The sequence below is a fragment of the Leptonychotes weddellii genome, chromosome 3 (genome assembly GCF_054177405.1).
Source record: "Leptonychotes weddellii isolate Sample4059 chromosome 3, ASM5417740v2, whole genome shotgun sequence".
NCBI classification, from domain to species: domain Eukaryota; kingdom Metazoa; phylum Chordata; class Mammalia; order Carnivora; family Phocidae; genus Leptonychotes; species Leptonychotes weddellii.
Window position 1 is genome coordinate 54,913,289 of NC_138371.1, and position 24,343 is coordinate 54,937,631.

The window sequence follows — 24,343 nt, forward strand, 5'->3', positions numbered from 1 at the left end:
TCAACTTCAAAGCATGTTAAACGGAGTTCGTTCTAAATCAAGTTTGTTTCCTACGGAGCTGCTGATATTGGCTGGTGCTGGTATATATGCATATATATGTGTGTGTATAATGTTTAAACTAGGCTTAAACTAGTTACTTTAATAAATAGGATTATAAACCTGTCCCATAAATACTTCCACCTCAGAATAATTGCTGCACAAACAGCATGTTATCCCAGTGGTTGGTAAAATCCTGTGGTCCTAATAAAATTATTCCTGGGGAACTTGGAGTAAACTGATCCGTAGATAAGATAAGTGGCTAATGTTGCAATCTGACTGCTCTAGGAGAGAAGTGAAATCATTATCTGGCAAAGCTCTCCCAAGGCACTTCTCTCCCAAGGCCATCTGGGCCAGGTTCCTTCCCAGAGAATCGGGTTGTTCGGGAGCAGTAGTCTCAGTCTCTAGGCCTTTGCTTGGCCGATGTCTCAAGCACCCCGAAAAGTTTTTCTATGGTCCTTGTAAATCTTCAACCCCTCCCTCGCCTTTTCCAGCTCTCAGATCCACTTGAATTGGAATCACCTCTGTCCAAATTCTCCATCCCTGCGTGCAGAGAAAGGGAGCTGTAAGGGATGGAGGGTGCCCAGGAGAATCTGAGTTCTGGGAAAAGCTTGAACTAGCCACTTTTCCAAGTGTACTTATTGACCTGTTTCCTATCTCTTCTCCCAACACTCTGTGTCACAAAGACACAGAGTGTCTCCTGGGTCCTGATCACAGAGACCACCTGTCATGGCAACTACAGGTGCTTGCATTTCCTTGGTGCGCTCCAGCCCAAGCTATATTTAGTAGGCAGCAACTTTGCAAAACCCGCTTCAGTAGAAACAAAAGTTAGCGCAACCCCTGGCTGCCGGGACACCCTCACCAAACTTGTTCCTAAAACTATAATCAGAGGGGGGCTATTCTCTATGTGGCCTACTAGACACCCAGCACCTCTTCACCTGAGACCAGGTGTGAACAGGTGCTGGGGGGGAGTGGGTAGTGTGTACTGAGGAAGGGAGGGTATTCTGATCAGAAATGGGCCTTTGGGAAATGCAGAATGTGGGTGCTTGGATTTTCTGCTTCCGAAGCAGGTGGAGCTGCAGGCTTGCCAGTTCCAATCCCAGCTAACTTGGCTCTTGCCCTCTGAAGTTTCCATATCTTCCCCTGCTAGAATCCTCTGGGTCTCCAGCAGGAGAGCGCAGTTCAAAGGGGGCCAATATGGGGAGAGGTCAGCTTAGGAGCTAGACCAGCTGGACACTATTCACACCTGGACTGGTGGGGCCAATGTTCTAATTTCTAGTGCAACAGACGGTCGTGTGTGTGTGTGTGTGTGTGTGATGGAGGGGCGAGAGGGTCCCTCAAAAGTAACCTCAGGAATGGCCGCTTGGGGCAGGATGAGGGGTGTGAGGAGGAGCCACAGGGGACCAGGAAGGTTCTGTTTGTGTACAGGCCACTGTAGAGGCCAGACCCAGGGTTCACAGGCAAGGAAATATTTGTAACCAACCCCACCGTTTGTGGGCTAATCTTTTCATCACAAAGCAGCTATGAAGGGAAAGGAACTGGAAGGGCTGGTGCCAATGTGGGATCCACAAGGGGGAAAGAAGAGACTTTAAAAAAAAATTCCCAGCTAACATCTAGCCTCATTCTTTCCCCCACGCGCCCATGTGAAAAGTTCAGAAAATCAAAAATTAACCATCTACCCTCTCCTTCTAGTAACTGTCGGAGACCAAGGACCACAGATACAATGGGCTTAGGAGGGGAAAGCTTTTTACTTGGGCAGTCAAGACAAGGAAAAGAGAAAACCATGCATCTCTAGAAATTCCTCATCTTACAAACAAGAGCGTCCCCATTCCCCGTCCCGTCCCGCCCCCCCCCCGCCCCCCCGTCCCGTCCCGCCCCCCCGCCCAGAATCGTTTCCCGCGGTGGGAAGCCGAGCTGCGGTTTCTCCGAAGCCGTGCAGCCAAGGCAGGGCTTGAGATCTGAGTTCCCAACTGCCCCCAATCCCCACCGGGTTTTTCCAAGCCTATAAGCTAGGTTGGTTACTGCGTGATCTCCGGTTCGCCTGTGTCTTCTGAAAGTTCTCCAGCTGGATTTCAGCAATTTAGGAAAAAAAGCGCCCGGCCTCTGCGACCCTCGGGCGGCTCCTCAGGCCTCGTGGGGCAGTTTGGTTAGGATCTGCACGCCCCCCGACGTGATGAGAACTGTGTGCTCGAACTGGGCGGACCTGAAACACACACCGCAGCGGTCAGAAGGCGCACGAGCCGGCGGGGCGGGGAAGAGCAGAACGCGCGAGCCGTCGGACCAACCTTCCCTTCCCATATCATTTAAAAGCAGTGACAGAGAAAGCAAACACCTTTGATTATCCAGGGAGACCACAGTCCAGGCATCTTCCAGGACTTTAAATTCAGGGGATCCCTCGGTTATGATTGGTTCTGTAAGAGGGAAAATATTTACTGCAGGGATCTAATCAGATTCTTGTCAAATATTGTTTCGGCTGATTATGAAAAAAGAGAATAAGAAGGTCCTCCTCCCCTCCCCCCAAGTGCTTCCCCCACGGGTTCCTGTTGTCATCTCACAAGGGCTGATAATTGATGTTGCTTACATAGTATACTACAAACTAAACAGTAGGAAGAGCAAACACTACCGCATTCAAAAATGTATGAAGTTGCCTAGTTCGTAATTTTTTTGAGGAAAAAAAGGGCATTTTAATCAAGCCTTAATTAGGACCCCGTGGATAATAACCACCCAAACACCAGTCCCTCTTATAAATACCAGTCAATTTTTAAAAATATTTGAATTTTTAAAACATGCTTAAAATGTTCATTAATCAGCAAATAACAATTTTCTTATTTCACGCTAATTGCTTCTCCATTAAGTACCACAGTCAGACATATGATGCCGTTAGGGTCTTAGATGATTGGAATTTGGTAGTGACACCAATCACATGATCAGCCAGGAATGGGCGGCCAGACAGTACGTATCACTTGCCGACAAGGAGCAAGAGACATGATCACTTCTAGTTACTGGGTGTTACGGGGCGGGGAGGGGGGGGGAACCAAAACAAAATAAGACCAAAACCCCAAAACCAAACCAAAACAAACAAAAAAACCCACAAACACCACATTATGCTGGTAACAGAATTAGAAGTTGGATGGCTGCCGTCTCCTAAATGTGTCGGTAAGTATCTGATTTAGGAAGATGGGGCTCAAGGATATTATTTAATCAGATTTGCTATGCATCTGAATTATTTCATTACACTGATTGGCTTTATTATTCCTTCGCGGGACTGCAGGGCCTAGGCCAGCACTGCTGCCTCCATCCAGGAAGCCACGGCTCTCTGAAGGGGAGCTTGGGCACTGACCTATGGTGAACGCCATTCCCTCCTCCATGAGTAGATCGCTGTCATTTGCTGCAAAACAAAAAATACGGGGTAGGGAGAGTGAGAAATGGAGAGAAAGAGAGAAACAGAATTAGAGGGGCAGGATTGCTCAAAAAAAACCTTGGTCTTTTAAAAAAATTTTTTTTCTTTTAGGGTATGAAGAAGGATGGAGATTTCTAGAAACCTGGTAGTGGCCATCACCAAGGAATGGGGTTCTGAGCCTTAGCCTTTGCATTTTCTTTGCTTGGGGTCAAGGCCCCTGGGAAGGGTGCACCAAGGTCTACCAGAGGCTGCCGGGGTGTTTTTAGACACCTGTTGCGGGTTTTAGACAACCTCCACAGTCCCCTGGCCACTTGCTTCCAGGTCTCCTGGCTTCACTGGGTCCTAGGCCCTGCCCACCACCCCAAAGAGAAAGACATCTTGGGGAACTGATACAAAGGGAAGGCAGTCCCTTAGGGTGCAGATCAAAGCAGGAGGCTAGGACAGGGGTGACTTGAAATAACTCCGAGTGTTGGTGCAGGGTGGGGCACACGCCTGAGACACTCTTTCTGCACTCCTGAGCTGCCTCAGGTGGGGCTCTTTGGTGCAAAAGGAATTCTGACCTGCTGGGTCCATGAGGATCTTCCAGGGAATGGGTTCTAGGCAGTATTTCTTCTAGGGCCTGCTTCTACCCCAAGCACACAGGTCAAGGCCCAACTTTCCTTCAGTCCCTGTCCAGGTGTGCAGCCCCCCTGGGGGGCACTCTATAGAACTGCCTCCTACCCTAACCACTGCTTCTGGCCCACCCTTGCCTTCTCATTGTAGGGTGCACACCCAGGCAGGGAAAAGCAGGAGGTTCTGGGGAAGGAATACAAGGGTGGGTATAATCTAGAAATCACTAAAGAGTACATGCTGCTAAATACATCAGCTGTCAACGCTGTGTAGGATGTAATGAAGTTTAACCACAACAGTCAGCGGTTAGAGAAGGGGGTAGAAAAAGAAAAACAGAAAACAGTCATATGTGCATACTGCTGGGACAATGATGCAGTGGCATTTTGTTTTTAGTAACTTTTTCTAGACAAATATCCCTTGTGCCTTCCAGCCATCACCCTTCAGGGGAAGACAAAAAGCAAAATAAACCCTATTCGGAGACTGAAACTGCTGGGCTCTAATCCAGTAACATAGTAATGTGCTGGTTACAATTAAGTAACTCCCCCCCCACACACACACATGCACACACATGCATACACACAAAAGGATGATCATATGAATTCAAAGTTAGAGGAACATCAGGAGCAAAACTGCCTTATTCTGATTCCATCCAGTAAATAGTTCCCAAATTAACTTCCTTACCATGATGCCAAATTTCTGGATGTCCATGAAAGTAAGATCCTATCCCATGCCCCACAAAATGTGGACAGACTTGCAAACCATTCTGATGAGTTATGTGGCTTTAAAAGTGACCAAACAAAAATATTTAATTAAATTAGGTAGGTTTTTAATGCATTCTTAGGTAAAGTCACTTTAAAATGGTCTCTGAAAGAGAAAAAATCAGTTATATTTAGAGCCAGATAATAACAATGTTTTCATTATTCTGGAATAATTAAAATTTTTGCCATTGCATGCAACGACTCCCTTTGGATAAATGAAGAAAAAGGTATGTATTGAACAGTACTTTGCTTCATTTACCTTAGTACAGCATTCAAACAAGGCCACTTTTGGACAACAAATGAGTGTGCACGCACACATATATAGATTGACATGCATAACCAAGACACACGTGCATAGAATGCACGTCATACAAAGTTGCCTGGTTTGTATGAGGTTTCACAAAAGACCGTGCAAATTACTACTGATTTGGGAACTGAACAGAGAAACAAAAATGCAATCTAGAAATGTGACCTCCTACTTTTATAGTTTCCTTATTCTGGCCTATTTCAAAACATTATACATTTTAGAAACAGACACACTCATACAAAAGGTCAAATTGCATTGTCAATATTCCTGAAATACTCCAAGATTTTGTCATCATTTGGGATTTTCACTCAAGACTTATGTCATTAACAAAATGCACACAGAATGCTTTTTAATCACCGTGATGTTTAAGAGAAGCTAGTATTGTGATTCCTAATTCTTAAAGCTTTATTAGTTCTTTCTACATGCAAATGTACTGGGTTCCATCTATTCCATATAAATGAAGTCTGGCATATAGAATCCAGCCCTAAAATCCTCATGTACAAAGTTAAGAAGTTGTTTTTGAAATCAGGTGAACATACTCATTTCTAGGAGCACCAGAAAGATACCAATATAAATGATGAACAATTTATATTTTCATGTGGATGAGAGGCATAGTGCCCTAACCCTAACCATAACAATGGATCAGGATTTATAGGACTACTGTTTAAATTCAAAGTCAAAGTTCTTAGATCCCAAACTAGAGTTTCCAGTAGACCCTAGGTTTAGTTGAACATGAACTCAAAGGCAGCATCTCTAAGAGCATTCATGTCAATACATTTATCTCTGAACACATTTAACTTTCATCTCCAGACCTGCAAGATACCTTCCCTTAGACCGGGATGTCACTATAAATAGCAGATGGACAGCCCCTCATTCAGATTTAATTTCCATGTAACTGATAGCGCAGAAATAGGTAAGCTATGCATGTGTCAATGACCGGAATAACAAGTCAACATTTTTATCTCTTAAAGTTGTACTTTATGGTTATAGTTATTTCTGTATGTCTTTGCACTTGGGGCAGGAGGTATAAAAGCTTTTCCAAGGTGCTTCTATCTGTACCACATAATTTCTGAATAAAAACTGAGAATGGAGAGTGGATAGAGGGTGGAAGAGAGATTATTAGATAAGACAATAATGATCTAGACTTTTTTTTTTACAAGAATGGGTTCTACCTAAACCTGTAAATTATGTGACTTCAGTCCCAACAAACCTCAATGATTCTAAAAACATTCAATATTGTTCGCCTATTTTCTTTCCTTAAAAGAAAAAAAAAAAACAACCTAGGATCTAACTGATTGGCAGGCATCACGGCTACATCTTAAATGTGTGTTACAATGGCAATCTTCATTTTAATTTCTGATGAGAGGAGAGGAAGAAAGCCCACTCTGAAAAAACACTTGGGGTCCCTCCGCCATCACACCTCTCATTCCTCTTCATAAAAGAAGCCGTGCAATTACAAGGTGGCTAAAGATATTTGAGTGCATTCTCCTACAACAATTTACTGCCTGGATCCTGCTGGAACTTACGGTTATAGGAGGATCATAGAATGTATGTGTCATGAATGCAAAGGTCAGGATTTCACAGCCGGGTGGAAAGAGGAAAAGCACAGGACAAATTTTGCTCAGTTCCTTGGGTGAGCACCCATCTCAATGCTTGATTCCCAGGAGCTAAGTATATAGTTCTGTCTGCTTTTCAGGGTATTTCCCTTTTGGATTTGTAGTGAGCTTTTTAACACATACTTACTGGGACTAAATGGGATCAAATCTCACTAATGTTCCTATTTCCTATTTAAAACCATGCCCCTTCTACTATTTTGGAATATACGGGAAGCACGAGATTATCTGCCCTGATTCTAGGGCTTAAATCTAACTTCATAAGAGACCATCCGAGTGACCTGTCGTAGCAAATTCCACTCTAACGTGAAAGCAAGTGGCAGCATGGGAAGGTGGAGCATACGTGTGCTTCCCTTAACTGGTGTGTTGCGGGAAATGGAAACAGCTGGGTGGGCAGGGCTGCCCAAGAAACGTAGCGGCCACTCCCCAGCACCAGGCCTCACAGGGCCGTGACCCCTTCTGACTCAAGGGTCTTCTTGCCCTGGACATTCCCACTCAGGAGATCTGCCTTCTTTCTGCTGCAACCTACCGAAGAAAAGAATTCTCCTGGTATTAGCTGTTCTGTTCCGATTTTCTCTAACTAAAAATCCTCTCCGACAGTACAACACTTACCCATGAGCCTGAGCGCATTTATGATTTGAAGTCCTTCATAGGGACTATTTGGGGAGGAAGAAGAGGGGAGAGGAAGAAGGTGTACAAATGTAGTTTCTGAACTTACTTTGAAATCATCCTATTATTACAGTTCACGTTTCAGTTACGGTTCCTCTCTTAAGGAATTTCATCTTGTGACGGTTTTCTTCCATTTAATTCCCTTTCATGAGGTAGTTTTCCTCAATTGAAGTATTGTGTAGATAAATTAAAATTCTTAATACATTTCAAGTACATTTTGTGACTAAGAATACATTCCCCAAGAGGGCAGAGGAGTACTATGTTTAAGTGCATACTCTTCTCAAGAAATAAAAATGCACATGGAGATAGTTTTATCACCATTTTTACATGAATCCTATAAAGAGCACTAATTTCCACACGGTCACATCTCTAATTAAATGGCCCCCTGATTTTCCAAGTTCGGTCTTTCCAGACTTTTATTTTAAACAGTAGTCTTTGAACGAAGGAATGCACGAGTCCAAGGATTCCCTCTAATGACACGGAATATTTAAGTACAATTAGTAATATTTTTGAAAGCCAACAACCGTTTTCCAAAAGAGTGGTACATTTTTTTGTTTCAAGCTGGATCACAAATTACTGTATTTTTCTTACAATAGTGCTGAACTTTTATTCGAGGTTTTCTGTTTCCAAAAAGCAGACATGATGGATTGAAATAAAAGATAATTTATTGCAGTGCTTACTTTCATGTGCCGAGAGAAGCAGTGTAATTGTAATTTACAGTAGCTGTCAAGAAAAATCCATCACAGATGACATTAAAATGACTTATTTTGCCTGAGCCACTTATTGTTTAAATGTGCATAATCTAATAGAAAGAGATTATTTTTAAAAATCTGCTTTATATTCTTCTAAATTAATATCAAAACATATACTTATGAATTCAACATTAAAAACCATTTATTGATACTTTCATCATGACACAACTGTAAGTTTAAATTATTTTTGATTGAACTGTCACATATTTGGGATGCATGAATCTACACATTCACAATATTCTCATGTACAGATCATATCGTCTAGAGATAATCTGAATATACAGCTTTAGAGATAATTTAAAGCAAATGGAGATACGGTGAGCATAAGAACACTGCAATCTAAAGTTCACTAGCTATCCCTCATGAAGCAAAAGGGCACACAGAGAACTTTTCATTAAACTATTATAGCCAATACTTCTTCAGAGATATCCTCCTACCCTTCCAGGCTTCAGAGAATTTCAAAATTTGCCCCTGAAGATCACTAGGTTTTTGGTAACATACTACGAATAAAAGAAACTTGAATGTTCTTTTCGCAGTGTATCAGTAGAAGGAGGCTATGCAAAAGACGGTGAATATCTTAAAATAAATGAGACTGAGTTGAAAGACGTTTGTAAACCTTGGGTCTGTAACGATTCCAAGTACTTTTGGCTTAAAGGTGGAGACTGTTTGTTTATTTACTCCCTTGAGATTTTGCCTGAATAAGAAAAGGCAAAATAATAGATGTCCAGAAACACTGCCTTAACATTGGTTAGTCCCCGGTGGCAGACAGAAACCATCTAAATAATGAAATGTATCAGGGTACAAGGAAAAAGTTCATTGTCTATTATTTTTCACATAGTTTTCTAAGTGTAGCTGTTGGGGCTGATCTGGTTTTCAAAGGAGCCTGTACATCTCATGTTCATACTCTGGGAAAACTGACCTTTGTATCCAGGGAGCTAAAATCCAATGTCACTTTCAATTCTACTCTTCTTCTTCTTCTTCTTCTTTTTTTTTTTAATGTAGCTAGAATTAATGTAGTGAATATGTAATGAAATGCATTATCCTGCATGGAGATTTATCAGATTTTCCGACTGAATGCTATGCTTTGCTAGTACTAGCTGGAGCTCACCTGCGTGTTGGTGTGGCGTGTGGCTCTTTTTTGTAAAGAGTTAAGTCGTACACAAAAAAAGGGAACAAAGGTCAGCACCCAGCCGCCACTTGAATGTGAGATTTTTCTTTTTATTCCCCTTGATGTATACTAGGCTCTGTGTTATTAGTCTTAATGATGGAAAATTGTAGTGTTGATACAAATCTTTTTTTCAAAGTAGTAGGCGGGAGCTCCATTTGTTAGTAAGTTTTTTTGTGACTAAAAGCCACGGACAGTACATTTATGTAGCAGTAAAAGGCCTAGATGCTCTTTCCATAGCAGAGCTAATTATTCCTACTGTGACCTTACTGATCTAGCCTGTTCCTAGCACATCTCATCTGCACGCCTGTTCCTCTGTGTAGATGGTGTCAGAGAATATGAAAAACCCTATAATGAAACCATTTTCATGATGGAGAAAGGCTACTGGAGTTGCACTTGCTACAAAGAGGCTCAATTATATGAGTAATTGTGATAATTTTCTACATTCATAGCCTTCAATGGGGAAAAAAGAATGAGAGCCACAAAGGAAAATTACTTTAACAAGAAAGGACAGAGAGTAAAAATGGAAGAAGAGACAAAAAGGGGAAAAAATAACCAGGAAAAAAAGTTTAAAAAATAGATCTGGAGGGAGGAATAGCGAGACAGGGAGAACAACAGAAATGCTCAAAAGCCCATGTGCAGCTGTGTTGCACAATTAAATTGAATTTTTTTTCTGCAGTTGATGAATGTGACTACTGCAAATGTGCCTCTGTAGTTAGCTATCATTTGTTGTTCCGTGACAGGAAAAGGATAATTACCTCTCAGAGAGAATCAAAGGCTGACATGCCCTTTAGACACAGCCATGAATGCAGAGCTCGATAGAATGCTTGAATAAGAATCTAGTGTTCTCTGCCCCCTTCTACTGAAGAATAAATTTTGTTAAAATGCAAGAGCACCACCAGTAAATTTGTTGAACCCTAGGTGTTCAAAAATATGAGATACATCTATCGACTCATCCCATTTGCAAAAATAAAACTGCATTTTGAATTCATTTCTATTATATTCATGGACAGTAAGATAGTGAGATATGCATTAAATTTCTTTTCCCAGTAGGGGTCTGATTCAACATTTCCTATGAAAGAACAGAGAGACACTATCCTTTTTTCCCAGGCTAGTTAGCCTATAATTTAAAACTGTCAAAAACACAATTTTGTTCAAAGTCTTCAATAAAAGCTTCTCAGATATAACCCAAAGAGATTTTACTAAAGTTTGATTCAGACATTGTTACAATATTTTTAAAGCCATACATACATTTAACTGATATTTTACTGCCTTTTTTCTTAAAGTATTTGAGGGCTTACGAAGAAAAAAGGCAGCATCTTTTCAAGGTGACTAAGCCTTCCATCCTTTAGACAAACGGGAAGTATTCAATGGTTCATATTAATGAGAACAGTACTGTAAAAGGTACTGATGTGATCATCTTTAACACAATGTATTACTTTTGAATGAAAACACATATTCTGTATGTCTACTTCAAAACAGTTATGGGGGTTAAAAGAAAAGATCTAAAAGGAGGTAACAGATTACGAGGAAAAGTCTTGAATTCAGAAAATACACATATACTCAAAAAGCAAGCATAGAATACTGTTTGGAAAATAAACAATAGTTTACAGGGAAAAAAATGAACCAGACAAGAAAAGGACATAAGCTCACCCTTTCAGCCTGTTTGCTAATCCACTAATTTGAAAGGTAAGGCTTGCTTGAGCTAATGTTTTTTTAATCTCTGTATCACAGGAATATGTTTCACTTCATTCCTTATAAAATTTAGCTTTTCTCCTGTTTCATTATCCAAGAGTTGGGATGCTTATCCCCTTCTTAGGTACTTTCTTCCATGTTTGGTGTGATTTTGGGTAAAGGAACACTACAGACCAATATGTCGAGCTAAAACTAAAGCAGTCATAAATATTGCTTGCTGCTCCTGTAAGTTTCCTGCTGACCCTAGTATAATTCACTGTTTTAAAATCTCTCTCTCTCTTTTTTTTTAAACCCAGGGAACAACACGGCAGCTTGGCAGTTCACATACTGATATCAGACTGAAATGACGGTTCTGAATCATAAAACATGTCATCAACTTTATACCAAGCTACAAATAATTTGTACCATTTGCCAACCCTCCCTTTACTTGTCAATGTAAGGCTTACCTGATTGTGTTTCCAATTACAGAGAAGGGAGCCCCCGCTCTGCAAGCTGCAACTGCTTCATCTCTACACCTCCTGGCAACCTCCACTAACTTTTTACCACACTCATCCACATTGCCCACCAAAAACGTTTCGGACGTGTCTCCATGGTAGCCATTGTAATAGACCTAAACACAGGCAAACATTTAAAAATATGTCCTTGTTTAAAACCGTACTTTCCGAAAGTATATATTGTGTTCATTTATGTATTTAGTAGATTCATATGTTTCACCCTTCCAGAATTACTCTCATTTCCCTACAAAAAAAAAAAAAAAGGATATGCTAAAGCCTTACAGAAATTAAAAAGATGAACCATATGATGATATTACAAAATCTAAAAATAAATACGTAACTAGAATGGCTGTTTCAGCATTATGATTAGCAATGCTAGTATAATGTTTTGATTCCTCATTTTATTTCTGAGAAGACAAAACTATACATGCATAAATGAGTGACCAAAGACATTGACCCACAATTACTACAATAGCTCTAGAGAACCTAGAAGTATTTAACATAGTGAAAAGTTTCTTCAGTGTCATGAAGATACTTGATCTTTCATTTACCAATCCTACATTTGGAAGTGATAGACAATAAGAAGAAGAAATAAAATAGACTTGTCAGTATTAGACACTAGGAGAATTTCGTTCCAAGAGTTGAAGTGGCTCAATATGGGAATGAAATATGTTAGGGAAAGATCCTGTCTGGAAGTGAAACCTTAGTCAAATGGTCCAGATAGCAGAATGTTAACAGAAAACACTATACATGGGTTTTTAAAGGATTAAAATATAACAAAATAGGCTTAAGAATAAAATTACAGAAAAAAAATTTTTATCAGTTGTCAATGATTCAGTAGGCCCAATAGGATCTTGAAAGACACCAGATTCATTATAAAAAATCAATAATTAACAAACAATATAATAAATATAGAAGGTAGAAGGGACTGGTTGAATACTGATCCTTAGATATAGCATGGAATTTGCTATTTTGCATAAATTTTACCTATGTAATTGTTCTTCACATTTCTCTTTCTCATAAAGTAAAATGCAGAAACTTATAAAAAAAAGATATTTAACTGTATTTAGCTGAGCTTTCTGTCTATCTTAATACTGAGTTAATGTCTTAAATCTGTATACTATTCTGCACCAAAAAAATACTCTACTACACCCTGTAAGGGAAGCAGGAAAAGTCTTTATTCAGTCTTCACTTTATAAGTCAGCAACCTGAGGCATAAACAGGCTGGTGGCAAAATACAGAGGTAGATCCAGATTAACATGATGGATTATTGGCTTCTAATCAAATGTTTCCTCTACTATGTCAAATGACCTTAATTACCTTGCAATAGAATACTGTTTTATATATTTTTTCCTATTTGCAATCCAAGAAAGTACAAGTTTGATTTTATACACAAATATATTACAGTTACTAATATAAGTGTGTTTTAAAAATGTATAATTCAGTGTTTATGTAACTGTTATTTAAGCAAAAAATATTTTAAAAAATCTTTATTTGCCTTTTTACATTACTTTTTGCTAGCTTTCAAAATATGTGAAAGATTCAATATATATGAGAATAACAATACTTCTGAAAGTCTATGGCAGTTATCTATAATTAGGGTTTATGCTCACAAAGTATTCTTGTTTTGTACTTCATTTATTAAACAAATATTTATTGAGCAACTACTCTAGGCATCTCACAGTCTGTTTTTTTAACATTCAACTTTCAAGGGGGAAAGAAGTCTGTTTTCTTGTGGTATATACTAGATGTAAACAATTATAAAATGCATAATGAGTATTTTCTGATAAAAGTATAGGATCTGATAATGGAGTCTTTCACTTAATAACATATCTATCTCACAGGGAATATAATTTGTGGGGAGGGGTAAAAAATATATAATTTATTAAGATAGCGACCAATATGTTTTCTTGACTCCTTCATATTTCTAGACACTTGAAGTATTTCACATTGCTTTATGAGTTTTGCAACTGTGAAATAATTGAATGTTAAAAATGTACTAAAAGTCTTCAGGAAACAGAAAAGGCATGGAATATTCTCTTTGGATGCGTTGGGAGCAGTAGCAAAGAGTGTGCTGATTTCATTCAAAGCAGCAATATTTTATTAGGGGGTGATTAGGTGAGATAATAAATGTACAACCCCCAAATCAGTTACAATTCAAAAGAAAAGTATATCAGGAAAAATACTTTACTTCAGGTATACTTCATAAAATACCTCCTCCTTCATGACTCTGAGTTGGAAAGATAAACCGACAGAATATATGTGGAGCAAATGTTCAAGTATTCTAAGTAGGACAAAATGGTGTATGAAAGAGTAGCAGCAATACAGGAATCGTTGGCTACGTCACCATACAAACTGATATGAAGAAAAGAGGGCGAGTTAGTTTAAACAACTAAAAATCTGGCCGAACTCAACTATCGGATGCCAATTTCCACCTCATTCTCTCGCCTACCTAAGTTCATGGTGTGGATACAAAATAACTATTATGGAAAATATTTCCTCATCCACAGAAGCTATACTCCTTGAATGGTGTCTATCGCAACTAGTTCTCATCAGATGATTACATTTTATTTACGTATTTAAACCTTATTTATTAATCATCAGATGTATATACAATTTATTTACAATTACATAATCCAAAGGGACCATTACACACTTTTTTAGTGAAATGAACTGCCAAAGAGCAAATAATCCAAGTCTGAGAATAGTGAAAGGCTGAGGGAATTAGAAAAGGTTAGAGCTTGTACAATTTGAAGTTCCCGTGTTAAATCACTTTGGGTTGTTATTTAAAAGAAAGGCTGTTAACCATGCGGTAAAAAGTTAGGTTCAGAGAGAAAAGCACTCTGCTCGCATGCTCCGAGTTCAAGGCTCTCTAGACCCTCTCTGCCACAAATGGAACACGACGTTACCTTCAGGGATTTTACTAAATCTAAGGAACACTGCTAGCAAAAGAGTTGCTGTCCAAATAGACTGACACACAGGCCAATGTAGCCCCTAATGACAGAGTAAGATAATGACAGGCCCCACTCAAAATCAGCAGGAAGAGGAAGATCAATCTTGGCAGAGTGAAGGAAAAATGCTGGCTTTCTTCGCGTTAGCTCATCTCATACATATCCAGCTTCAGCAGCTGCCCAGTGCTGTGGTGGCTCTGCATTAACTACACAGTGGATCAATAACAATTACACCTTCTCAAAAACATGACACATAGCAGGATTGGGTTGACATTTCACTTAGGCCAACATTGATCTCAGTGCATCTGATTCCAGCCCTAAATTCAAGTCAGGCCTGGGTTTACTTGGAATAAACACGGAGTTAAAGACAAAAAAGGAAACCAGCTGCTTGCGTCTGGGTCTAGAAGTAAACAGCGCTTCCCTTGGTGCGGCTCGCATTTTCAAGCCACAATTCTTCCTGGTGCTACCAGCAATTCTCAAGTTGATCAGACTATTTTTTATATTATTTACTCACCGTGACATCAATGTTGATAATATCTCCATCCTGAAGAGGTCGGCTGAAACGTAAACGGAATAAAAATGGTGATAGACAGATCTCAGTAAGAGAAATGTAAAAATAAATACACAAGCCAGTGAATTGCAATGATAATTCAGAGTAGAAGAGGAATAAATGGAAAAACTATATCTAGTCTTTAAGTTACATCAGTCACATCCAATTTTACAAGGAATACAGAGTATGAACATATTGCCATTGTTTAAAAATCTTTTAAAAATTCTTTAAAAAATGTACTTATCAGTTACCTTAATTTTGCAAAGAGCTGAAACAATAGTTGATAACCTATATTTGCCTACATTTGGATTTTTACCATTTATATGGTTAAAATCTAAGGTAAAAGAAATATTTAAGGAACAATGACCTTTTTGGATTACACACTCCTTTAACAAACATTAAATTATGTCCACCTAGAAGCAAAATACTTCAAAATTTTTGTTTTACCCTAATCAGCTTCACAAGTTTGCAGGTGGGTTTCAATTAAGCTAGTGTCTTTCAACATGTGTTATAGATCTCAGTCTCATGTTTTAGTTTCCAAAGGAACAATATGTTGTTAAGCAATAAATACCTGTCAGGAATACCATGACAGAGCACGTTGTTTACAGAGGTACAAACAGATTTTGGGAAACCTCCATAGCCTAGAGGTGAGGGATAAGCATCATGACTGATGATTTCCTGATGGACAAGAGCATCTATCTCTTCAGTTGTCATGTCAACCTAAAATATTAAATAAAGAAATTGTGCAGCAACAGTTGAAGACATTTCCTGCCCTCGCTGACCATGTCTATAGCTACAGCACTCTCAGATGAGACTGTACAGATTTACTGTGATAAACTTGTGATAGAACATTTTGATTAATGGCAATTAACCTGAAATATTTAAGTTGTGCCTTTTTGACAGTCATTTGGGTATATGATGGTGTTATGGGCTGTGAGGAAATGGAAGTTGTAAGCCCTAAGATCCTTTAAATTATCTGTGAGTCATTAAATGACATGATTCCTTTTGAGCCTGAACACTTCACAAATATGTTCCTAAGCAATTCCTTCCTCTTCCTCAAGGGTTAGGGCCTCAGGCTAGCTGAAGCATATAAATAAATTCTCAAAAGTAGCTTCAGTTTAGATGACAAAGCTTGAAAAAGGAGGTCGACCCACACCTTTTTATCTCAGTGAAACCTTGCATGGGTTTTGCAGCAATGATGGGAAGATTATGGATCATTATTTTAAAAACTCAGTCTGATACATATTGTAGAAATTTGGTTTTCACGAATCTTGCTTTCTTTCATACCTAAGTAAATCCACTGTGTTTTTAAAAAGTATTTCTCTCTTATTAGAAGGCATCCAATTGCTCTCAAACTAAAAAAAAAAAAAACCCCTAAAATTGAGTTTTATGAGTACACGAAGATACTGCCATAAACTCATAAGTCATAGATAAAATTCTAAAACAAAATCTTTTATTAAAAATTACCTGTTTCTTCAATTTTTTTCTTTGCGTTGATATTCACATTATGCTTAGTTATGTTGCTATAACAAGTTTATTACATGAAACTCTTAAGTGATTTCACCAAAGAGACTCACTTCCTAAATTCTGCCCACCATCTGGAAATTACAGGCCCATACTTTTTTTTTTTTTTAATGATCCTTATAAAGCAGAGTGTTTCAGATTATTCTGGTTGTCCGTAATTACATTTCTATATTACCCATAGCTTTGTGTATATGCTCTAATCTTGCTTTGCAGAGCTAATGCAAGGAAAAAGGAGACAAAGGATAAGGGAGAACAACTCTTCAGGCACCCAGAAATAATGTGGGCAGTAAAAGCAGAAAATACAGGCAGGAATGAGGGGACAGAAGTCAAAGCTGTCTGCCATTGATCAAGTTGGATAGGCTGATTGGGCCCAAAGTATCTCCAGAATCCTGCTACTTAAAATTTAATTTGGATTTTAAGTTACCTCTAGAATAAACACACAAAATAATGAAATCCCCTTCCCCCATCCCAAGGCTTGACTTGATTTTTTAACAAATTAGATGTGTACACAAGATGAGTGAAAGGGAGAGAGGGAAAAGAGGAGGGTTTGTTGCCCCTGATGTATGTCCTTCTGAGGCTTGGTGAGACGCCACCTTTAAACTCTTCCCAGCCAGGAGGAGGACATGTCGCGCCAGCTGACAAGCCTGACGAAGCCCTTGAATCTGATCTTCATTCTTCACTTCTATGCTGTCTCCCCAGTCGGGTACAATGCCTGTCGTCACATAGTCTGGCTTCTTTATGTGCTTGAGGAAAAAGGATTGGAAATGAAGATCAGAACCCAGCACACGACAATGGGATCATTTTTTCGGACACAGCCTCCTGCTTCATGGAGCTCTGCCCTTCCTGCCGGAGCCCCGACCTCCGAAGCCAGCACGACAGACCCTCCAGGCTGCCCCCAGTTCCTTCCCCTGCCCTTTTGAACTTAACATTGCCTGTTAGTGCTGCCTCTGGATGGTCTGTTAACCTTACTCTGCTTTGAGTCAAACTGGTCTGAAGTAGACTTCTGGTCAAAACAAACAGTAGTTTTCTTTTCTTCCTCCTCCCAACCCTGTGAGAAGCATTCTAGCCGTTGATGGAAAAAAGAGCACCAAGCTTCCAAATTGCCAAATGGCTAATTAAGAGCACTTTCATCTTCTTAACACAAAGATAAAATTTATGCAAAGGATAGCTCACAACACCCTCTCCGAATGAATATATGTAAAAGGCTGACTCTCAAGTCCACTGAAGCCTATTACGTATACACTTTTCTTGCACTCGGCAACTGTACCCAAACTAAGAAGGGGCTAGAGAACAAAACCCAACAGCTTTCTTTTCTTTGTCTTTGTTTCTTTCTTTTTTTTAAGTACATAAAAAAAATACCTAGAACATTTCCATCATTTGTCAAAAACAAACAAAGAAACGCCCCAAACTCAAAACATTCCACTCTGATCACCCTGTAGAACATTCTCCACTGCTTCCTTAAACCTATGGGCAGTATTCAGAAAATAAATACTATTTTACACACAGAGCTTCTTTCAGTCCCAAGGTTGTGCTCAGCTCTTTACAATCTATTTATGGAGACTGCCACATAAGCATTGTGGAGCCGTACCCAGGAAAGGGTACACAGCAGTTGGGGACAGGAAGCTGAGGGAGACAAGACTCTTCAACTGACATCACAGTGACTCTGGCAGGGCTGAGGTTAGGGGGCCGCTCTTTGTGAAGCGCATCGCACCTTCACTTATAAGACCTTCGCCTATTCTTGTGTTCAGATGGGCCCTTCTGATCCAGAGCACGCCAGGGCTTGGGTAGCCACGGCTGAGCTCGGGGCAGGCATCTACTCCTACAGCCTTGCCTCCAGTGCCCTCGAGAGCTCGCCCAGTCTCCGCCCCAGACCGTGCTCCTGTCTCCACTCTGCTCTGTGACGTGGCCAGGTTACAGTCACAGGCAGAGGGGCTCCTGGGTTGTCACTGACATTCTAAAACAATATATTCATCTCTCTGGAGACTTCCTTTCCTTTGCCACCAAGGAAACACCAGGAACACCCTCTGGGCTCCGGTAGCCTGTCTCATTGGCCCCTTTCCACACACACACACACACACACACACACACACACACACACACACAAAAAGGGCCACTCACCTTCAGGGAGTATAATATACTTAATGTGGGTTCACTGTTAAAAAAATGCCTCAAAGGGAGAAGGTAAGTGACTTCTGTGACAAAGCTAGACTTCTTTCAGCTATTCTCGCTCTTCCTACATGACCCCCATGCCTCCTTTATTTTGCATTTTGGAACGTGGATAGATTGTCTTTCCAGAGAATTGTAGTCTCTGAGAAAAAAATCAAGAACGCCCTGAGGCGAGAGGTTTTATTTCCTTACTCTAAAGGAGCGTTCCAAACAGCAGCATTAATACTATGGAGAGTCTGAAAGCAGGCTTAGGAAATAACATCTAGTGTACCAGTTTCAAGTAATCTCTCTTGAATGATCCCAGTTTAACAGTCAATTTTTTTCTCTAAAAGTTAAGAAACTGTAGACATGTGCTTTTACCTTTGTGTTAGAAATTTAATGTAGAAAATTTCGTGGCAGAAACTAATTCTAAATAAGCTAAGCAGCGGTAAGCCCAGAGCTTTATTTAAAAAAAAAATAATAATGTTATAGAACTGCGGATGTTATAGCTTCTCAAATGACGATTTTAGATCACAAACCAAGTTTAAAAATCATGATTCAAATGGCTCAGAAATCAAAGGTGCAAAGACATTTGATCGCTTCTGCGGTTAAGCTGCATCTTGGCTGGAAAAAGCAGCGATAATAGGGCAGTACGGTACCTCAGGGACTGGGTGAGCTGAAGAAACTGCAGCTGGCAAAACTACACTGTGGGAAATCTCTCTTTGTCTCCGGAAAAAGAAATTTCTTCTTTGTTGACTGCTGGACTGCTTGTGTAAGTAGATATGACTGAGTGGTGAAGAGAAAATTCTGTGACAACCTATGAGCAGAAATGGGCATATTTTAAGTTAAAAAACCTAACACAGTGCTACATTTTAAGATGTTGCATTGTTGTCTGTTAAATCATTGTCCTAATCCTTTAGTGGCTAAGAAAGGAAAAGCCCCAAATAGAAAGGAAAACGGTGATATCCTGAGTTCTAGTACAATAATAGCACAGCACATTTATTGGCTAATACTATGTTTACATAAATGTTTGACAATGGAAAACTCCACTCTGATGGGAAACAAACATATAGAAGCATCCGCTAAGTACCAGGTCTGCGAAAAGAACAATTTCTGCTGTGGTACCTTCCCCAGCAATGCCCAGGATGACCCTAGATTCAGGGCACTGCTTGGGTGGCTTTATATTCTTTAAAGCCATTTTCCTTTCAAGAACCATGGGCAAATGGCCAGCTGCACTTTTTGCCCTTGATAGGATTACTACTCTGTGTTAAGTTCACGTGCAGCGAGCCATTATACCGAAATTCACTATGATGAATGCTCAAGTCAGATAAAGACTAAAAACCAGAAATGTAGGGTATGACCCTGAAGCAAAATGAATGTAGGGTCCGAAAGTGCCCACGACAGGAATTTAGAAATAGCTATCAAAATTTTAAATGCGTGTATCGTTTGACTCAGCAACTCATCTCCTAGGACCTTACCTTGCAGATATTATGCAATAATGGATGTAAGACATACCCTCACTTTGTGGTAGAAAAAAATGGGGAATAATGCAAATGTCCATCAGTGGGGGACTGGTGAAATATAGTATGGTATATCTACACAACAGAAAACTATGAAGCTATTAGAGAATAAGATAAAGCATTTAGTTCTATGTGTTGATATGTAAACAGGCCACAATACATTATTAGGGAAAAGACAAAAGCTGAACAATATGTATAAAAAGTCCACTGATGTAAGAAAGAATGTATACATTTATATAAGCTTGTAAATCTCTATAAAATTTCTGAAAATTGATATTCATCAATAGTGGTTATTTCTGGGCCATGTGATTAGGCCTGGGGTGGGGAGGAAGTCTTCCTGATTCATTTTATTTTCTTCTATACTGTTAGATTTTTTATTTTTTAACTTTTTAAAAGATTTTATTTATTTATTTGACAGAGAGAGACACAGTGAGAGAGGGAACACAAGCAGGGGGAGTGGGAGAGGGAGAAGCAGGCTTCCCGCTGAGCAGGAAGACCGATGCGGGGCTCGATCCCAGGACCCCGGGATCATAACCTGAGCCAAAGGCAGACGCTTAATGACTGAGCCACCCAGGAGCCCCACTGTTAGATTTTTTAAACCATCCACCTGCATGCATTACTTTTATAATTAAAACAATAGCTTGAAAATTCCCCAGCATGTCACAATTGCATGTCAGGGGTCGGCAAACTATAGCCCAAAGGCCAAATCTGGCCTGCTGCCTGTTTTTGTACAGTCCGCAACCTAAAAATGATTTTTACATTTATAAATGGGCAAAAAAGAAATAAGAAAAACAGTATTTTGTAACATGTGAAATTATATGAAATTCAAATTTCAATGCCCGTAAGTACAGTCACACTCATTCACTTACGATGCTCTATGGCTCCTTCGAGCCACAGCGGCAGAGTTGAGTATTTGTGACAGAGACTGTACGACCCACAAAGCCTAGAATATTTACCGTCTGGTCATTTACAGAAGTTTGTCAACTCCTGGTCCAGAGCACTGGTTCTCAAAATGTGGTACCCAGACCACCATATCAGCATCACATGGGAAAAAAATGCAAATTATGGGTGCCCTCAATTTATTGACTCAAACTTTGGGTTGAGGCCAGCAATCTGTGCTGCAAGAAGCCCTCGGGGAGATTGATGCCGAAGAAAGTTTGAGAATTACTGGCCTAGAGTAACATTTCAGCTGTGAAACATAACAGAAACACGAACTGCAGGTGAGTACTGGCCTCCAAAGTCAAGATCTCCAAGTGAACTGAAAAAAGGCAGGGACACAAACAAACCCCCATGGTCAGTGACTCAAGGTCGTAAGTTTCACTCGGTTATGTTCTTCCATAAAGTTGAATGTAATAGCGTTGAATCAAACTTACAGAGGTGTTTCAGTGTTATTTTAAACAATTCCAAATACTAGACAAATGCAGCAATATCACTTCTTTTAAAAATCAAAAGTTGTTTGATAGAGGCAGGTACATATTCCCTGACGCTTGCACGTTTCCCTGAAGACACCACCACCAGCTCTAGGATTGTCAACTGGTGTACGGGGCATGGCAGTAACCTAGGAAAAGCAGACAGCTGGAAAGCAGAAGCCTGAACATTCACTTCAGCCCCACTTGTTAGCTGTGTGGCCCTGATCAAGTTTCTTGAGGCTCAGGTGAGAATTAACTGGAATATGTGAAAAAGGATGAAAGTATGTGAAAACACTTTGCATTCAGTAGATGCCTAATAAATGACAGTTCCTTCAAGAACACTTAAAAAGATTTTAATAAGAAATCGTGCACTCCATTATAGCTTCTAATATTGAGCACTTACTACGTGTCACTTATTGTCCTAGGCACTTTACGTATGTTAGCTCCTTAACCTTAATGAGAACTTTCTACTGCATTCCACAGTTGAGGATATTGAGGCACCCAAAGGTAAGTAACTTCCCCAGGAACATGCAGTAAGTGCCAAAGCTGTGGGAAAGCACATCAAGTTGCCTCCACAAAGTATATTATTTTTCTCATACACGAGAAAAAATGACCTGACACACATGGAAACACCCAGAAAACATAAAAGGCATCACAAAACTGTTAAAAGTTACTAGCATCTAGGTTATTTTTCCAAAAGTGGTGATGGGTTTGACGTAATCCATCCACTCTCTCAAGCCAAGCCCCCTTCGCTGAGCAAACACATGCTTTGGTGAGGTGGCTGACAGAAGCTGGTTGGCAGTCTGTGGTCATGGGTCCCAGCTAAAGCAAAGACTTAGGCGGAATCAATCTATGACTCCAGGGGCTGCCTGGGTGGCTCAGTCGTTAAGCATCTGCCTTCAGCTCAGGTCATGATCCCGGGGTCCTGGGATCGAGCCCCAGATCGGGCTCCCTCCTCAGCGGGAAGCCTGCTTCTCCCTCTCCCGCTCCCCCTGCTTGTGTTCCCTCTCTCACTGTGTCTCTGTCAAATTAATAAATAAAATCTTAAAAAAAAAAAACTCTATGACTCCAGGCTCCCCAACTCCATCCCAGGTAGGACCACAGACAAGACACAAGCTCACAAGTATTTCCCTTCTGAGGAAACTATGCATTATGATTACTATTAATAAGGATAACACTAATAGAATTAGTAACAATAATAGTGGTTAACATTTAATGGCCACTTTCTTTGATGAAACACAGTGCTAGCTAGGTGCTTTATATACATTATCTCTTACCAACTCTGTCTGGTAGGCAGGCAGCTATTAACGTCACTATTTTATGGATAAGGAACTAAGACTCACACCTCTGGTGGTCACTGGAAGGCCTGGGCTCCACATCCCGTAAAACCAAATCAAGGACTGTGCCTGCCACTCCAAGCTGCCTTCCTACAGTGCGCAGGGGCTCTAGTAGATAGCATGCTTTCCTATAGAATGTGGTTTTTTCAGGGATTAGTTTTTGGGTTTTTTTTAAGATTTATTTATTTATTTGAGAGAGAGACAGAGTGGGGGGGGGGAACAGAAGGAGCAGATCTTCAAGCAGACTCCCTGCTGAGTGGGGAGCCCGTCGTGGGGCTCGATCCCATGACCCATGAGATCACGACCTGAGCCAAAGCCAAGAGTTGGATGCTCAATGGACTGAGCCACCTAGGTGCCTCAGGGATTAGATTTAAAGGAAAGTTGGTTTGTGTGTGTATGTGTGTGTGTGTGTGTGCTTTAAGATTTATTTATTTAGAGAGAGAGCACGCAAGCACACGAGCGGGGGGAGGGGCAGAGGGAGAGAGAGAAATAGAATCCTCAAGCAGACTCCCCCCACCCCCACCCCCGAGCACGGAGCCCATGTGGGGCTCAATCCCAGGACCTTGAGATCATGACCTGAGCCAAAATTGAGAGTTGGCTGCTCAACCGACTGAGCCATCCAGGCACCCCTAAAGGAAAGTTTTAAAAAAAAATGAAAAAAATAAACATCATAGGATCAACATTTAGAATGAAGGAACTTTTCATGAAAATTCGTAGATCTGATCTAATTGGGAGGTACTGTAGTAGTGAAGATAGCATGAGTTTTGAAGGCACATAGATCTGAGTTACCCAACTTCTGAGCCCCATGCTCTTCACCATTACATGGGAACAGCAGTGTTTTCCTCACCACTCCACTGTTGTGAGCTGAGATAACATTCATAAGTAAACCATCTTAAAAGCAGGTGCCCCATAAACATTCATTTTTTTCCTTTCCCTTCTCAACTCTTCAACAGGTTTACCTGCGGGCCTCTAAATTTATTTATTCTTTTATTCAGCAACTACTTACTGAGCTCCTCTGTATGCCATGCTCCGGATGCAGGGTGAACCAGATGACAAAGTCCCTGCTCTCACGGAGCTTATATTCTACGGTGGGACACAGACAAGAAGCAAAACAAATCCATTAGACTGTATCAGATGGTGATATGCATGACAAAAAACGGGCCAGAGCGAAAGGCAGCGGATGGCACCTTGGAACCATGGTTCTGCTCCTGGCCCTGCCAAGAGCTAACTATGTGACCTTGAGTAATAACATTAACAGTGAACACTGGCTAAGCACTTCCTGTGGCCGAGCTCTATCTATGCTGAGCACTTCAGACACTGCCCACTGATACAGAAGACTTAGGAAAATGAGCGAGTTGGATTTTCTCATCTTTGAGGGAGGTCTCTGTTAGCCCTGACATTTGTGCCTT

General features: G+C 40.3%; 1 protein-coding gene across 6 annotated transcripts in view; it reads right to left on the minus strand.

Annotated features, from left to right (window-relative positions):
• Positions 1-1,912: 1,912 nt before the first annotated feature.
• Positions 1,913-24,343, minus strand: part of METAP1D (methionyl aminopeptidase type 1D, mitochondrial) — a 69,814-nt gene continuing 47,383 nt past the window's right edge. For 4 of the 6 annotated variants that reach the window (XM_031026495.2, XM_081814178.1, XM_081814180.1 and 1 more), the window contains 9 exons: positions 19,328-19,485; positions 17,117-17,266; positions 15,571-15,719; positions 14,964-15,006; positions 11,451-11,614; positions 4,727-4,824; positions 3,377-3,424; positions 2,369-2,447; positions 1,913-2,239 (listed from right to left, as the gene is read on the minus strand). In XM_031026495.2, coding sequence (XP_030882355.1) covers positions 2,161-2,239; positions 2,369-2,447; positions 3,377-3,424; positions 4,727-4,824; positions 11,451-11,614; positions 14,964-15,006; positions 15,571-15,719; positions 17,117-17,266; positions 19,328-19,485 — 968 coding nt within the window. In that variant the 3' untranslated portion in view covers positions 1,913-2,160. Of the gene's footprint in view, positions 2,240-2,368; positions 2,448-3,376; positions 3,425-4,726; positions 4,825-11,450; positions 11,615-14,963; positions 15,007-15,570; positions 15,720-17,116; positions 17,267-18,641; positions 18,832-19,327; positions 19,486-24,343 lie in introns of those variants that run through there. The other 2 variants (XM_081814181.1, XM_081814182.1) reach the window with 2 other exon arrangements.